Below are 18212 nucleotides of genomic sequence, written 5' to 3'. Positions count from 1 at the left end.
CAGGCTGAAGCAATTATGTTTTTTAATTCAGGAAGATTTGTTTGCTTTGCCATCATGGGAACTCAGTCCAAGTCATTGCTTCACTGGGATAACTTGCAAGAGATAGGCAGAGTCTGACAACTGCTCTGCAGTCTTTGCCTGCTGTTTGAGCAGTGAATTATTTTGAGTTCTAGGCTTGCAGCACGAAGAAGAGAGTAGCTATGTAGCTTCAGTTAGACATAATTTCACGATATCTACACTGTGTAACAATACATATTTGACACTCTATAACAATACCATATAATGCCAATTCAAATTCAGGAGTTCTCAAAGCTGAAAGTCAATAAATGTTTCTGTATGCAGTGAAGCAGTGAAAAAGGAACACACTATTCATTTTAAAGCGTTATAATTTGTGCATCATTACATCCGTACTTTGTGAATGTGAAGAATCAATACGTCAATAGGAAGCTACAATCACCCACACTGTATAGCCCGAAAAGCCTTCACAGAATACTTACTTGTAACGGCTACATGACGGTTAGCCTTCCCTTCATCAATGACATCCAAAACTTCTTCAGGACTCGATACAAATCTTTCTGTACAACCCTAGAAAAATGCAAGTTGAAACCAGAAAGCTTTAGGAATTGCGCTAGCACTCCAAATGCCATCAGGAAGGGTATTTAGCACTGGTGAACAAAATATTAGAAGAACCATCAACATCCAACATGATCATTAGCAAGGCAGAGGACAAAAGATGCCTTTGTATGACTTTCAGGGTAAGTTGGGAGAAAATTTTCTTTCACCAGATTAAAGACTTGATACAGCATATATTCCCACTACTAATTTGGGTTAGTTTACATACCCAAATTAGTTTCACTCTCTCAAATTACAAGACAAGATGCATAGTCCTTGCTCTCTGCCTTAATACAATATTACTGCAGGAATTATTTTATCTTTCTTTTTTACCCCTCCTGAGGATGACAATAAACAGAACAAAATTTTATGTATATTATTAAGTTTCATATATGTTCATTACAAGTATATTATGCTTAAGTGAGGTGCAGGAAGTTACAGAACAAATTCCTAACCCAACAAATCTGTTCTAAAATATTGTGAGATTATAGCACATATGCAAAAAAATTAAAGAACAAAATTCTTCAAAATGTTGTCTTTCACATCTGCCATGAAATGGGAATATGAATACTTAAAATTTAACACCATACTATCAAAATGTAAATGTTTTAATGATTCAAGCCTGTTAATATTTCAGGAAACTATTTAAATCCAGGGACCAATACTATTTGAACATTCAAGACTCCAAACATAAGTTGAATCATTTCGGCAAACACACTGGGATACAAATGAAAATGTGTAAATAAATGAATATGTGAGAAAGAATGAAAAACTGAACATCAAATTTTCCCTGTACCTTAACATATGGGACTCTGTTTTTATCTTCATGTACAGCGAGGTTTGTCTTTGACACTAGAAAAAAAAGATGGCAATCAATAAGAATACTCCACAGGTAATAATGTGTCACCTATAGAACTGACAGACAAATATTGTGTACATATCAAATTTGTAAGTGAGAACTGCAGTTGCTTCCCACTCCTTATGAACTACCAATATTTCTGTTACATTAAATTTGTTCTGTTCACCTTGTACCTGTTTCTTCAAAGCTAAATTTACTCCACAGAAACTTTTGTTTATTGCGTGGATTAGTAAAATGAACACAGACCAATTTGGGTTTTGCCAAAGCAGCAAGAATTTCAAAAGAGACAGAAGAACTCGCAGGAATTCAGAACAGCTCAAATACTTGTTCCTGGTTTTGTATTACAATTAGCATGTATTTCTGTCTTCAGAATGATTCACACATACAATTCACACTTTCATTAACATACAGTGCACATACACAGAGACACAAATTGTAAAAAAATACAGATCACTCCCAATAAATTCTACCTAACAGAAGCAAAGCAAGGAATACGTTGAACTGAATGCATCCAGAGCTAACAGGGGTGGGGAGGAGGAAACAATCAAAACACAACAGAAAACAATGGAACACTATGTACATTATTACAGCTTGACTTTGAGAACTTATATTGTCAATGAGGCTCAGACCTGCCTTGAAGTCTGTAAAATTCTCTGTACCCTTTTATAACCAAGCTATGCAGCACTGCAGACGTAAGTGCACAAGAGTTAGAGATCAGATGACTTAAAACTGCTAAATTCTTTTTCACAAACCCTTACAGCTACTGTCAAAGAAAACAGCTGTTTCCCCTTAAGCACTGATTCAAAGCACTACCCCAAGCCCAAAACCACTTAATCACACAAGAAATGCAGAACTTACCATCAAGTAGGTCCCTTATTTTGTCCAAATATATCTCAAAGTAGGAAACCTAATTAAAAAAACATTAGATTTATACATCTTTGTACCTATATTTTCATATCTGTCAAAATAAAAAGCACCGAACTAAAAATAAAACCCACTTCCTACATAGTTTGAATCACATCTTCCACGTGAACATCTGTGTATTTTGCATGATTTACAAGTCACTGATCTTCCTCCATTTTATCAGTGATTCATCAGGAAAGTATAGGAAAAAAAACAACTTTAGACAAATCTTATCTTCTTTTTTGTTTTTAACACAGGCAAAATTGCCAAAAGTGTTGAACAGAATCAAATCAATTTCACTACTATCATACCAGGATAGCTGCATCATGAGAAGGGTCAAGTTTGACAACTGTAGGAGGTACACTGATATTCAGCAGCACAAAAGCAGGCAGCACCTTTGGTGGTTTAACATACGAGTTACATAAGCTTAAGCAATATAAGCAATATATAGCAAATTCAATTTAAAATGAAGCATAAATAAAAGTTCTGTCTTGAATCAAGTCCCAAAGAAGAAACTGAAAATGAGCTTTTCTGTAACAGAGAAACAACTGTCCTAAAAAAAAAAGAAAAGAAAAAAAAAAAGGAGAAGGAGAATGAATGAATGAATGACTTTCTTAACAAAAGGGTATTCAACTCAGTAGCAAACACAAATGTGTTAGGGGCATGGTACTTAACCAGACCCTAAATAAGCTTTACCCAGGGATTATTTAGCTAGAATACTAGGTGGCTAAACTCTAGGTATCAGTAAATTCTAGCTATTTAGTAAATTACCTTTTTCTCTCATGTGAAAAATAAATCATGTGGGGTTTTATACCAATGAATTGATCTTCCTATGTGACAACTGCTATTAAATAGATATACATTTTGCTTTTATGCATTTTACTTCACCTGCAGCCCATTTAAAGCCATCCTCTGGATCAGCTCATTTTAACAGTCCTGGTCTCCCAGACTTAATTCACGTGCTTTATGTTATCCTATTAACACACTGCTGAGGACCAACACACCTCCCTGTTTTAAATGTGCCTCTATTAAAGAGGGGAATGAAGAAAAAAATGATGTTAATTTTCAATATTGGCTCAGTTATTAAAAGAGTATGACAGTTTAGTTAAATTCTTGCTCCCACTGACAGAACATGCATTTCTCTCAATGACAGCTCCTTGTATAATCACTCACTCATTCACTGTTATTTAGGCAGCTTTTCTGTTAAGATATTCATAAATGTCAACTATGATAAGAAAACCACTGAGACAATTCACTGCTGGCAGAACATGATTTATAAAATGATAATCATCTGCCAGGACAGGAATTTACTACATCTTGTACAAGGGGGTCCCCATCTGTTGGTATCCAAGTGCTATCATGTAGAATAGCAACACCCACAGGACAACTTTACAGATTACAAAGAGAAATCAGTGTCACTCCTATGGAAGGCATTTCTACAAAAATCCAGAGGTGTCTCTTCTTAAAGAGCTCAATATTTTAAAATCTAAGGTCTATTCAAATATTCACATGGTTTATTTGTAATTCATAAGGCTGCTCCTTCTGTGTGTACTTCACGAGCGTGCGCATAAGCAGGCACTGCTAAGATTGTTCTCAATACAAAATGACCTGGTCTTTCTGGAAGATCAGTGGCTGGTTCAGAGGTTCTCTGATAGATTATTAAAATATATACACACACATATATCCCCCCAGAAGTGCTTCAAGGTCTTTAATGCAAGCAGCACTAAAAATCCACTCATCTCTAACTGTTAGGTACAAGAGAGACAAAGGAGGAGAGCTTGATTCTCAGAGAGCATCACCTGGTCACATTAGGAGAAGGGACAGTGTTTTCACACTGTCTGTGCTCAGCTACTTAATTGTACTGAAGCCATTTAGGTATAGTCTATGCATTTTAAGGGAGGGATGACAGAGGAGTACTCATTTTTCACTGGATAATTTTACTGATGTCTGCCTGGAAACAAGCTGTACCTGACCCCAAGTCTGCCAGATGCCCAATACCCCCTGCCACGGCTGAACGCTCTCCAGGAGACTCGATGAACAGTAGGAATTAAAGGTCACTCAAGAAATTTGAGAGAGCATATGCTTTGGATCAAGATAGGGACATGGAAAACCATAGTAGCTGTTCAAATTGAGACTTAGACCACCATCTTAAGGAATTCATACACAGGCTTCTGAGCAAAAAATTACTTCTAAACGTCTTTCTGTAAACTGCCTAAAGCCATCTTTCCTCCATTTCAAACCCACATACTATACAGGACAGCATGTCAGTATTCTCACAAACACCATGGAGATCAGTAGTATTTATGGTCATAAGTAATGAACAGTCTTTGGGGAAGCTGAAGTGAAGGAAGTGTTTTCTTAACATGTTGATTAGCCTATCAACTGTGGTGAGAGACAAGACAATCAACAGACTAGTGAACTTGAGCTGAAAACACACTCAAGAAAAACTTCCATCAAAGGCTAGTAACTGTATTAGGTTATTTCTAGTAAATATCCCTAGGAACATAATGCTTTTTTTTGAGCTATAAAAGGAAGAAAGGAAAAATTCTGCAGCACAATGTTATAGCATAAATGCAGATTTCCCGTCCAGCCCCATTCTCTTCCATCCGACCCATTACATAACACATCATTCTGCATTTACCTTTATATGAAACTCCAGGTTTTCATCCATGGAGTAGATGTGATCAAAGATGTCATGTGCAATTCTTGGAATAATTCCCATGAGCTGAGGGTCGTGCAGCTTTCCCTGCAGACACAAAATCAAACCATGTCTTGGAAAGCCTTACTCAGGCACAAGAGAGAAGAAAGCCTTGTCCAAACACACTTTCCTTCAGCAGGTCCCTATGAACATATCTCCTGCTCTTGCAGAAGATTCACTTGATATAAGTGCACAGAAAAGGTGGCAGAACAACTCAATGTCTTAGCACTCTTCACCCAATGAAACACCTATTTGTTTTGTCAGCTCTTGCCATTTGCTAAGCATGCTGTCCTGCTGCTATTTATGCTGCCACTCTCCAGCCAAAGACAGACGAATAAACACAAATGTACAAATAACAGCCCAGTTTTCCCAGTTAAATCAGTTATTTGGAAATATGTCAGAAACAAGAAGTTTTAAAACATTTTGTATCTCTTTCACTACTATGCTAGAAAGCTAAAGGGAAATCTGGGTTGCAGGGATTTGAGGATTAGAGTAACATATTCTGATTTGAGCTTGCTGGGCCTATTGCCAGGGAGCTGTGCCTTACGAATGCTACTGTTCTCCATGTTAATTTGTACAACTACCTTCCTCCTTTCTTTCAAGAACTGAATATTAACTAAAACCAACTATTTCCCTCGTATGTGGCTCCTTTCTACATTTCTTTTTTTGACAGACACATGCAGGAAAGCTAACACCACTTGAAAACTGAATAGAAAAATAGACTTGAAATAAAAGCCTTTTCTGACTACAGGATACACTGCACTGTTAATTCCAAATGTTTTATGAAACTGCTGAAATATGCAATAACAACTCAGTAGTTGTAAGACTCCATCAGAACACTGCATCTAGACATCTAGAAACTGTAATACAACTTTTGAATATATCTTTGCCCAAATAATACTGCCCATATCAGCACAAAGCATGTCACTCCATATAGTTGTAGGGAATTTTATTTTCTTTTAAATATAGTGGGTAATGACACAATTCCAAATCATGGGAAGTCAGATTTAATCTGTATTTGCTAAAAATTATTAAACACCAGATTATTTTTTTTTTTAGCAAAATAGTAAGAAAACCATACAAATGTACATATGTTTTCCAGTATTAAGCATGTCTGTGAATGACTAGTGAGTCATACTGATCGGTTTTGCAAGTTTCTCAACCTTCATTAGTATACTCAAATATAGTCTTCCTAGACATGGCTTCCTTTTTACTAAAGCTGGTGAAATGACAGTCAACTTCTAAGCATCAGCCTAGGATAAAGAAAATTTCACACAACTGACAAAATCTTTCCCTCTGTCTCAAAGCCTGCATTAAAAGTAGTTACTAGGTTTCTGCCCTCAAATTACATAAATATCTGGGGGGGGGGAAGGGGTGGGAATATACATAAATCAGTTACATTGCTGCTGACTGCCTTCCCTAGAAAGCAGCACTCAGCTGTATCTAAACCATGAATATTTCATCTATATTATACAAGTAATATTGCCTTATGCAGCAAAAGCATTAAGTGCTATACCATATTCAACATCTTATTATGCTTCTCAAAAACTAGAAAAGTCCTTGTCATATGACATACCATTTTATTTCACATTACAAGAATGAAAAAAAAAAAGGTGACTGAATAAACTAAATCCCTGATGGAGGGGGAAACTTTGAATAAGCACACATCCCAACATTGTTTTATCCTGCCAGCTCACTACTCCGTTCTGTCACACAGTGCAGTTATTGAACAGAGACTGTGATACAGTTTTCACACTATCCATTTCTTCTCCCTGAAGAAGTCCTTGAAAAGCCCACTGAAACCAACTGACTATCCTGTATTACTGCACGGAGAGGGTTTTCCCAAAGAGGGAAAAAGGAGTTTGTCCTAAACTAGGAAAAAACATAGATTGGTTGATAATTCTTCAGCGCACATAAATCCAACCAAAGGTATGTCTACACTATGAAGTACTGCAAAATGCGTGATTCCTGAAGTGGCAAAGGCAGCTATAGAGCAAAAACTGATAGAGCTATGCAGCATCCCCTTTTCTGTAGTTGCTTTGACCAAGCTGTGTCATTATCTCAGCCAAAGGATGATTTGAATTCAAAGATTTGTTGCAAAAAATTCTGTCTGCACAGAGGTGCATCGGCTTTGGGATCACTGCACCAGGTAAGCATATCCCTTAATAAGTGTGGGGAAGTGATAACTTACAAACGCATTTGATTAAACATTCCTCCAACCCCAACAAGCCCTGTAATAATTATGCTTTCTTTTACATAGCTTTCTCCAGCTCAGAAGAGAAATCAATCTGTAAAACATGATTAAGTGTAACTCAATCACTGCATCTGAAACTTCTTGGGCTCCAGCCCTCTCGCTATTTAAGTCAGAAGAAACTACAATGAAACAAGATCACATTCAACACTTTAAGAAGAGTTAAGATCTTTAAAAGGCTGCAACACCGACAGTCTGTCATGCATCGAAAAATACTCATTTTTTACTTCATTATAAATGGATTTTTACTAAAATAAGAGACGATTGAAGCAGGTCTTACAATAATTTACGGAGACCATAAACTGGAAGGGAAGAGAAAGGTAAGAGGGTAAAAGTAGGCTATTCACAGGACAGCTGGAATTAAAAAAAATAATTAAGTAATAATAAAATACCCAAATAAAATTAAAAAAACCCCACCCAAAACCCAAAAAAGCACTCACAACAACAACCAAAAACTCATCAAAAAACCCCACCAAAACCCCAAAACCCACTCTCATGGAATTAGCTGTAACCTCAGAACAAGTTTGAGACATGTGCTGTTGCTGCTACGCTGATACTGCAGTTTGTAAACTAACCCAAAGCACCCAGATGGAGAGTTCTCTGCTCATTAAAGCCTCTCATTTAAATAATAACTTTACTTTCTACATTTAAATATAGCAGGCAGGCAGTAGCTATTGAAGTGCAACATTTGAGACAGTGCTGTTTTATTTCAGGATGTAGACACAATAACTACAATCTGTAAGGATTCAGTATTGAAAATTACTATAATGTCAAAGCCCATCAATATAATCTTATGAGCAAGAATATGTAATTTTTAAGAAGGTATCTATCTTGCTATACAGGTTGGTAAATGCTTTATCTGGCACAGGAGAAGGACCTATCTCTGTCAGAAAGCCTATCCTGGCTATATTACACTACCATGTCCTGTTTAAGATTAATACTATGAAGTATTTCACTGAAAATCCTCCATAACAGCTTTATCAAGAGGATTTACTATTTCTTCAACTTCAGACTATTTTTTCCTTCTACAACATACTTTAGCAACTTTACAAGAGGATGTTAGGTTAAAAGGGGGATTAAAACTGAATATAGGTTTGGTTCCACTTTAAAATGACAGCTTTTTCTTTATTAAAGAAGTAAACCAGCCATTTTTCTACAGTCATTTTCTTTATCACAGCTTGTAATTCTGAATATAAATTGGCTTTAAGAGATCCTTCCCCATGCCATGTGGAAGCACCAGCTCAAGCCCTGCAGACATTTTGATTTAATTACATTCAGAGCTGGTGGATTACTCAGCCATTGTGCCATCTGTGAGGGCTGAGCTAGTGATTTCCCCCATCCTCACAAGGACAGACTTAATTAGATGTGAGGTATCAGTTATTGCATCCTCCAGGAAAGGAGCAACTGTGGCAACTGAACAGCAAATTCACGAGGGCATTTTGGCTCACAGGAATATTGCTCTACTCAACCTTCAGGTTAGGTAGGTCACCTGTGTTAACCATATAGCAAAACCATCTGATACTGTTAAACAAATGAAAACTGTTTTTTTCCTTTTATTTAGCAAAACTTTGCTTTAGACCTCCCATTAAATGTTCCCAGTTGAACTGAAATGCTCCAAGCTTGTACAGCACTGTGATGGAACAATCCTATGTGAGGGTTAAATGCTTGAATGGTCCTCCTTTTCTAGCAAAAGCCTAAAATATGTAATGTCTTCTAATTGAACAGTTAAAAATATAAATAAATAAACACAGCAGAAACTGACACACTTCACACAGCAGAAATATGAACAGCCTTGGGATTTCGGCCACTGGAATTTGGTACAATTTGGCATTTTTCTCCTCCAAAGCAACAATTCTCAAATTCATCCATCTGTGCTGTAGCACGTGCGAATGATATTCCCAGAAGGGGAGTGCAAATGAGAAAACCTATAACCAAGGCAGGAATTTTCATAATCCTGCATGCAAGGGAACTCTATAGACCCTTATTATCGTTTTCATTTGTGGATTAACAAATCTCACTCAAATCCTTTAAGATATACACATAGCTAAACTGTTAAAACAAATACAGAGAAAATACTTGATATTTTTCAATCACCACTTCTTAGTCTGGCTAGATATCTGTAGCCATCTCCTGAAAATAAACCCTCCACGTTGAAAGAAATACTATAGCTTAAAAGGCAACAGAACCTAAACATACCCAGATCTCTTTTTATATATTACTTACAGCCGAGTGCAGCAGATAGTTGGCTTGTTCAAGTAATTGGGACATATAATTCTACTGCTTCTACCAAACTGAATTAATTTTGCCACTGTACCTCCATAGTATGTGTTTTTCCTGATGATGTCTGCCCATAAGCAAAGATTGTGCCATTGTATCCTTCAAGAACATCTGCGGGAAGAAAAACAATTAAAACTCATATTGCCACCTTAAAGCTTGATTATCATAATTTCAAGTCTTCTACAATGCTGGTGCTCAATTAGAAAATAGTTTGTGCAATAAACAGAAAGAAAAATATGACACAACCTTTAAGAAGAAAAATAATTCATAATAAAATCTAAATTAAAGAATTGCAGAATTACTGACATCTCATTTTCCTAGGGAAAAAAAAATAATCTCTGGACACCAGACATTTTCTGATATACCTGTGTAACATGGGAAACAGAAAACTGCCTGCATTTCAAATGCACCATACAGAAAATTAAACTCATACTGTGTACTTTTACTACTATATCACCCTCAACAGTTCATGGTCTCATTAATTTTCAAGCTTGTCTGTAAAGCATAAGAGAAAAGCAATAAGAAAGTCATATAAGCAGAACTGGCTTTATTGAAATATACTTCTCTCAAGGCAGAATGAATAAATTTATATTGCATTAATATATAAAAAATAGCCATTTTTAAATTTGCAGCAGTTAATGTCTACAGTAGCTTTTAGAAATCCATGAGGGTTGTAAACCAGCTGGTTCTTAGGCAGTCCCATGTCCATTCATTGCAGTTGAAAGGATTACTGGGTAGGACTTGCTCCAGGCAAGTGAATTTGAAGTCTTAAGTAAGGGCACCTATTTATGCAGCTTTCATGTAAGAATAAAAAATAGAGTAATATTTACGATAGTTGCTCACAAAAAATTAAGGAAGCCTCCAATTTAAAAACCCCACAGAGCTCACATCAGACTCTTGTGAATGATCCCCCTGGATCCCAAATGCAGCAAGAAGGATGCTGGCCAGGATGCCCACCTTCCTTCTGAAATATTTATTCTGTTGCTCACCCCTCTATATCTGTACTAATACAGGCTAGCAGGAGAAAAAAAGCTGTTTGCATGTGTGTATATTTATAGGAAATACATACACATATTATGTGTATGTATCGTGTGTGTATTTATAGGAAATACATACACTTATTATATATTATATAACATGCCATATATGTTGCATTTACATGAACACAAACACTTATAATCTCATTTGTATTTCCATATGTCTGTGTGTAGCTGATCCAGATAGAAAGAGTACTTAAATATGACACATTAGAAAAATATAAAAAGAATGAAGAAGAAACAAACATGAAAAAAAAATCAGAGAAAAACAACAGAAAGGTTATTTCAAAGAAAAGAAATTGATAAAAATAAAGGGAAGGAGATGTTTTTCAAAGACAACTGCTACACAGACCCAACATTTCCTATACAGCAATACTGAGTAAGGATGAAATTGGAATGAAGACATTTTAAAAATACATATTCTAATTAAACACAGAGTGTAACTATTTAAGTTGTGTCAGAACTGTTTTGGAGAGCTGAAGAGAACAGACAAGCCAGAGGCTGTATAGACCTCTACAAAGTATTGCTGGGTAAATTTTTCAAATCTTGAAATCCAGGAAAATGACAAAGAGATTCTAATTACTGTCATTCTGGTATTAACATTTTGTATAAATTTAGCATCCTCATCTGTTTACAGAAATAGATACTCTGCTTATTCTTGCTTTAGGGAAACAATGCTTAAAATAAGTAATTATAAATAACAATTGCATAGATAAAAAAACAGATGTCCAGGCACAGATGCAGTGCTATCTTGAGTTCATGCCTTCAACCCATTACTTCACCTGCTAAATAGGACCATGTTACTGGTTATTTCAAAACATTCCCTCACCAGCTCTTTTCTGAAGGGAACATCTCATTCATTTTCAGTTCAACACAGAATGAATTTGAGTGTAAGTGCTACAACAAAGGTAGCTTGAATGCAGGAGAAAACAGGTGGTGAGCCTCATTCCCCCTCTGCAATACGTTCAAAGCCCATTCACTTGAACTTTCACAGGTGCAATTTGAGTGGCTTTTCTTCCCAATAAATCCTCAATATAGTCTAAGCATTGGCTTTGGGAGACATTAAAGTATTAATGAGGGAAAAATAGCTGCTTAGCAAATTCCTGAAGACTTGTGAGCATTAAAACCTTAAAATGAATTCTGCTAGGAGGCCCACTCAGCTTGCACTGATGGGTATAACTCAGGCAAACCAGCAGAAATATGAATCACAGGACCAAGGAGGTAGAGGTAAAGATGCAACCAAGGGTTTGCAGTGTTAGAACAGCAGCCGCAGCTCACAGGAGATAAAAATTACATCTTTTGTATAAATACAAAAATTTTATTTCCTTTAAAAAAGTTAATCAAATTAATACTATACTTCAAAATAGCCTATAGGCAAGGCACTATGTAATGAAACTGTATTTGAAACTTTTAAAATATAAAGCTTAAATATAAATAAATAATATTTAAAACTTAACTTTTCCAATTGAACACACACATTTATAAGCACAACACAGAAACAGTCATATTTAACTTTTGAGGCTACATCCAGTTGTAAGTACTCCATATCTATTGTGTACGGAAGCCTCCATCTCCGTTAGCCAGAAGGAAAGAAAGTATTTGTGTTTGAATTTTTTATTCTAAACTAAAACCTTGTTTTAAGTTAGAAAATAAGGAAGGCTCATTTTCTTCTTCAGATGGAAATCAGCTAAATGAGCTGAAGTGTCTGGAAGAAGCACAGAACTAGTTTCAAAGGTGTTTAGGCAGCAAAAAAAATAATCATCCTGGGGCAGAAGAGGCGGGAGAGGGTGGTGGGGGTCAGAAATCCTTGAGCCAACGTATGCAACTCTTGTTTGTTTCGAAAATACCACTTGGCATCCAAACACGTTTAAATTCCCAGGACATTTGAACAGAATCTAAAAGTTCGCTTCCACTGTGTCCTCTTTTTGCCACATCCAGTTAACTTAGAAAATTTTAAAAGAAAAGAAAAAGAAAAAAGAAGTTTGAAGTAAAAAAAAAAAAAAAAAAGGCTTATTATGCCCAGGTGAATTCAAGGTACAGCATCAGCTCTATACTGGTACACAGCCTAGGGGGAAAATAACCTGATTAATCAACTGTTATGTAAGAAAATTGCTCAGAATTTGCATCAATGTATATTAAGATACATTCTGCTTGAAGAAGCATAGGTAAGCAATTTACCTTCCCAAATAACAAAAAATACTTTGTTTCACAAAAAAAAAATAAAAAATAGCCTTTTGGCCTTTTGTATCAGCTGCAATTAAAAAATGCCAGTGGTCTCAGTAGTAGAAGAGGTTATTTTTGTTGGAAGGCTTTCCACATTATGATAGTTAATATACCATCTGTCAGTTGAAGAAAGAGAGTAGACAGTCCCAGATAGAAACAGCCTGCACAAAACTTAAAAGAGTGGGGGAGCAGGAGGGGAAACAACAGGTGCACAAAGTGACTGAATAAAGATCAGTTGGGATTTCTACGTAACTCTTAACAAACAAAACCAGTCAAAGTGCTTTTCTTAATTCCTCATCTAACTCTTTCTATAGCGATTATCAGTTTGATTTACCCTTCCCATATAAAACAGCTACTCAACTCAGCCATTCAGCTGCTGCAGAATGGCCTTTTTCATGAGTATGGATAGAACAGGTAGCAACAGTCTAGAACGGCAGCTATTGTGCAGGGGTACAACACAGCCTTGCTCAGGTTAGGGACCTAGAAAGTCCTTCCAGCAGCATTGGAGCACTCAGCAGAGCTTTGCAAAAAATGGCCAAGGGGAGCTGTGTGCTGGAGACCTTGCAGATAGACCACTGACCAGTTTAGGAGTCTTAATGGCAAGAAGAAAAGCCAAATGGCTCTACAGAAGCCCCTTCAGCCTCATTCCTAAAGCCAAATTTTTAGCTCTATACTTATCTTTTCCATTTTCTAGGTTCTGCAACTCAGCATTTGAGGCCTGTATTTGTAACCAGAATAGAAAGTCAATAAGCTAAGCAGTGAAAGCAAGCTTACCACCTAAAATATCATTAAAACAATTTTCTCCTCCTCACGGATAACACTAATGTGCAGATGTTCACACACGCGCTAACATGCTCACAGCTTGGGCCATTACATATTCTCACTCACTGTAAATGTAGGAAGAATGCAAAATCCTGATGCAGACATCCATCTGCATAGATTAAGAAGATAAAGCTGTTTTCTGGCAATAGAGAGCAATTGGAAACAAAGCAAAAATGGTGGCAATCACACACTATTGTTCCCTTTCAGATTTAGCGATATTTCTTAGTTTGGTTATAAGAAATGTAAACACAAGTTCCCAAGCTGTGGTCACATGCACTAGTGATGATTTCCCACACACTTCCACTACCAGTACTTCTGCTGCTAGGAGTACCTTGAATGAACACCATCCCAGCACCCACCCTGATTCAAATTGCTGTAACACACATATTGCTTCTCCTCCTCTAAAAAAATATCCCCGTTTCTCAAGTGCGGAACATGAAACATTTCGACTTAGTCATTGAGCTGTTTACTTAAACCTAATCCCATTTCTTCTTTAGTGATGGAAAAACTCATTTAGGTAATTCTTATTGTAAACATAGTTATAACCATTGTTTTAGAGTGTTAGGCCAGCTGGCATTTTCTGTGATAACGTTAATCACAATGAAACCATCAGCCATTTCATGGAAGTATAATGAAATCTGATAACAAATGGTAACCTTGAAAAGCTATCTAAAAAAGTCTCAAAGACTTAAACAGTGTAATGCACTTAGCTCATATTTCCATGTAGTAAATTACATTGTTCCAGTCTATCAGAAAAAGTCCTATCCATTTCACATTCTTCAATTTATTAGGCTTTAAACTGAAAATTAAACCTAAGGAAATGTAAGCCTAGAGCTCAAGAACATCATTCCAGTAACACTGTGCTCTCCCTCCTCACCTCCCTGTTTTGCACTCTCTTTCCCCATCTCCCTTTCTCTCTTGCCCCATCACTGTCCTCACTTTTTCTGCTTTTCTTTCTCCCCCCCCCCCCATTTCTCTTTCTCCTTTCCTTTCTCCTACACCCTCCCCCTCAACAAACTTGCCTTTCAAGTCATCTAGAAGGTCTAAGTTAATAGACATGCAAAAGTGTTTTAACTCTATTTTTAAGTAGGACTTTGGAAAGTATTTGCCTTTCTAACTGGCTAATGAAGAAGGCATAGTCATTCATATAGGTCTTCCAATTTCCTCTCAAACAGGATTTTATTTCTCTCCCCATTTTCAGAGGAAACCAGCTGCCACAGAGGATATAAATAGACTCCCCAAGTCTACAAACAGCGATGTGCTGCTTCTGTTCGCACACACACTGTAATACTGAAACAGTTCCCCAAACTTCCAAAACTTGAGTGGTGTGTCAGCAACCCAAACTACTGACTTCTAAGCTCTACATCTCCAGTCCCTCCAGATTTTATTAAAGCCTTACCCGTCTGAAGTTAGAATTGCCATAATTAGGCTCCCCTCTGAGAGGAGGCAACTGAAATCTTATGACTCATTTCCTCTCTCCAACATGAAACAATTTAGCTTCTGGTCCTCCTCCCAGTCATCTAGACTACATGCATGTTGGTTTGCTCCAGGCTGTCTGCGCAAGTCAACCGATGTTCCTCCAGAACAGAACCCAGGATTTGCAGCAGCACTGCTCACCCTGGTGACTTCTCCCCACTGGCTGACAGAAGCTCACAGCAGATCAGCTACATGCCTGAAACACTAGCAAGTCCTTTAACACTGCATCAGTAGCTCCTGAACCTCTGAGCAACCCTGAATCTCTCATACCACATAAATTCCAGTGTTAAATGTACAGCCTTGTGCTGCTACACAAGCACAACTCTGACCAGCTCTGACAACATCTGCATTGCCTACATACTTCGATTTGAAAACAAAAGCTGAGGATCAAATTTTGGAAGGTGCAGGGGCACCACACAAAACCAGGGAATAACTGGTTTATTAGATCAGGTGCTACTTGTAACTCCTGAGAAGCTGTAGCAGCTGTAATACCATCACAGATGGACTATCCAGCATCAGAACCAAGTGGGAGGTCTGAGGGTGATTTGGGATGTGGGAGAAGTATGGCAGGTGGTGGAAGTATGACTCGCAATTAAAATGCACCCAAAATGCTTGATTCTCAAGTTAAAAACTTCAACTTTCAATAGTTTATGAAGGTTTTATTTTAAACAAATAGGATGCCATCCAGTACTCACTTCTGTTCTAATTTCATTTTTAAATGCAAGCTATCTGCCTGGAAAGCAGCTACAAAACCAGTGCCTTTTCCGTTTTCCTTTAATGGTCCGTCTATCATTCAAAGACACAACTATTCCACACTCATCCCATAGTCTCACACTGCATTAAGAACATGCTTTCTGTTGCTTATCATATATCACAAAAATCAAGTATTTGGGTGGAATAACAGTCACACGAAAGGAGAAAATTAGGAACAACTACTGCAATTTCTTCAGCCCTTTTTCTTTTGTTTTGTGTTTTGTTGTTTTTTTTTACACAGACACATCCTTAAAAAAGGAAACACTTGGAATTACCAGTTATTACACTCTAATAGAGACATCTAAACATTTATTATCCAGTCTTTAAATAGCTTGAGGGCACACAGGGAGACATCTTTTTCCCTCCCCACAAGCAGGAATAAACAAAGACAACACCTACCTTTAACAATCTGCTTGGCACAGGCATTATAAACTTGCTCCTGGGTTGTATTAGGAGGTAACACTCTATCAAAGACATATGGTTTCCCTTGCTGCAAACAAGACAGAAACACTGTAAGATAAAGAACATGTAAAACAGTTTATAGACCAAATACAACAGGCATCCTGTAATGCAGCACTTACTACAAAGGAAGCCAGTCAGTGCAATGGATACAATATTTTGTTGACTAAACAGAGGTGACATCTCATGTGCTCCAAACTCATCTTTTCTACAGTTGGCAAATAAAACACAGCATGTATTTTCTGTGTGTTCACATTTGGGTCACTGGCTACAGTTGCAGGAAGCAATAAGCTGAACTATCAGTAACTGAAAGTCATTTCCTCCCTCTCCTAGGAGTTAAGGAAGAATAGCCATGTAAATATTTGCAAAAAGATCTGCTGTTCATTGGGGCAAGCTAGTGAAAGCTGTGGTGTGAGAAACGGCAATCAGATCTGACAGAATCAGAAGTTTGCAAGTCCTGACAGTTGCCTTCTGCTGAGGCTGGGGTGGTCCAGCACTTCCCAGCACCCTATGTGTTCCTTCAGCAGAAATAGAGTGGCTTGATTCTTATGCTCACCATGCAAATGTGTATCGGTAATAGCACAGGTTAGACCCAAACCAGGCAGCCCAGTCACTGCTGTTTTACCCTAATCTTGTATTTTATTCAGAAATGGTCACAATTTTTATCCTTAACACTAACAAATAGCAAGATACCATGTGAAAAGAGCTCAAAAATTATGTTTTGAATGGGACTGGGGCCATTTCCAGACTGTGAACTGCCACTATCTCACCACAGACACGGAGCTGCCTTAATTCCCAGGGGACACCACAACTGACACGTATTCATATGTCGATATGTTGTAGCACAACCCACCCATACACTTCCATGAAATTTTGATTCCTCTGTAGCAAGTATAATAGGTTACAAGAGAAACACATATTACCAATCCTAAAAATAGACTTGCATGACACTCAAAAGGCAAATCAACTCTTAAGACAGCAGTTCATCTCCTTACAACTCAAAACCAAGCAAAATATGTACATTTAAAATACAATTCCTTTATTTAAAGTTACGCTAAGAGGATGTGCAACATCTTTCTTATCTTCCATCAAAGCCTGTTAATATATCCTTTTTAATATGCGACACCTGCTCTGAGAACATGACAAAGGCTTCAAAGCTAACTTTGGATACTCAAAAGTAGGAGTCTTGTTCTGGTGAGCCGATGTACCATTCCTGTCATTCGCTGCCAGCTGTTCAAATGCTGTGCTCAATTAACCATTTTTGTCACATTTTGTGATTTTACTTCAAGCAGATCATAAACTTACACTTGCCTGCTCCTTAAACTTGGATACTTAACAGCCACAGGGAAACGAGACAGAAAGGTGTTTGCCTGCAATGTGTGTTCTTCTTGTTTTGTCCCAGAATTTCAGATCTCAAGGATATGAAAGCAATTTATAAATCATTCAGTAAGTAAGTCATGGTCCTATGCTGGCACGAGGTGGCACCAGAACACCCAAGCACCTTGCTTGGTAAGACACAAGCTCAAAGTGGTGACTCGGACAGATATGACCAATGCAGCCCAGGCCTCAGTTTTCACCTGCAGCAGCTTCAGCCCCCAGGAGAATGTTGGGAGCACCCAAACAGCACCTACCCCATACTCTCTCTCCGCAGCTTTCCATGGACACTATCACGTCAGAAAGCCACAAAAAAAATATCCCATTGTAATTGTGCTTCACGCAGCTGAAATAAGCACTGGCTTCAACTGTTCTTTATCTGCCAGACTGAAAAGCTACAAATGTTAAACATCAATTCACACGTTTGATACATAGGTCCAATCTCCTTCAGATTTTTGTTCTGGGAAG

The 18212-nt window shown here is 37.4% G+C and overlaps 1 protein-coding gene across 1 annotated transcript in view; it reads right to left on the bottom strand.

Annotated features, from left to right (window-relative positions):
• Nucleotides 1-18212, bottom strand: part of KIF5C (kinesin family member 5C) — an 80679-nt gene that overhangs the window by 37931 nt on the left and 24536 nt on the right. Inside the window, exons 2-7 of the mRNA XM_061363732.1 lie at nt 16311-16401; nt 9638-9711; nt 5016-5120; nt 2330-2378; nt 1409-1464; nt 498-585 (exon numbers count right to left, since the gene is read on the bottom strand). Of these exons, the coding sequence (XP_061219716.1) occupies nt 498-585; nt 1409-1464; nt 2330-2378; nt 5016-5120; nt 9638-9711; nt 16311-16401 (463 nt within the window). The remainder of the gene's footprint in view (nt 1-497; nt 586-1408; nt 1465-2329; nt 2379-5015; nt 5121-9637; nt 9712-16310; nt 16402-18212) is intronic.

The sequence above is a fragment of the Neopsephotus bourkii genome, unplaced genomic scaffold (assembly GCF_033783945.1).
Source record: "Neopsephotus bourkii isolate Nb327-2 ecotype Australia unplaced genomic scaffold, CSIRO-AGI_Nbou_v1 NB_1181, whole genome shotgun sequence".
Taxonomy (NCBI): Eukaryota; Metazoa; Chordata; class Aves; order Psittaciformes; family Psittacidae; genus Neopsephotus; species Neopsephotus bourkii.
Note: the sequence above shows the minus strand (reverse complement) of the source record. Positions and strands in the feature narration are given on the sequence as shown.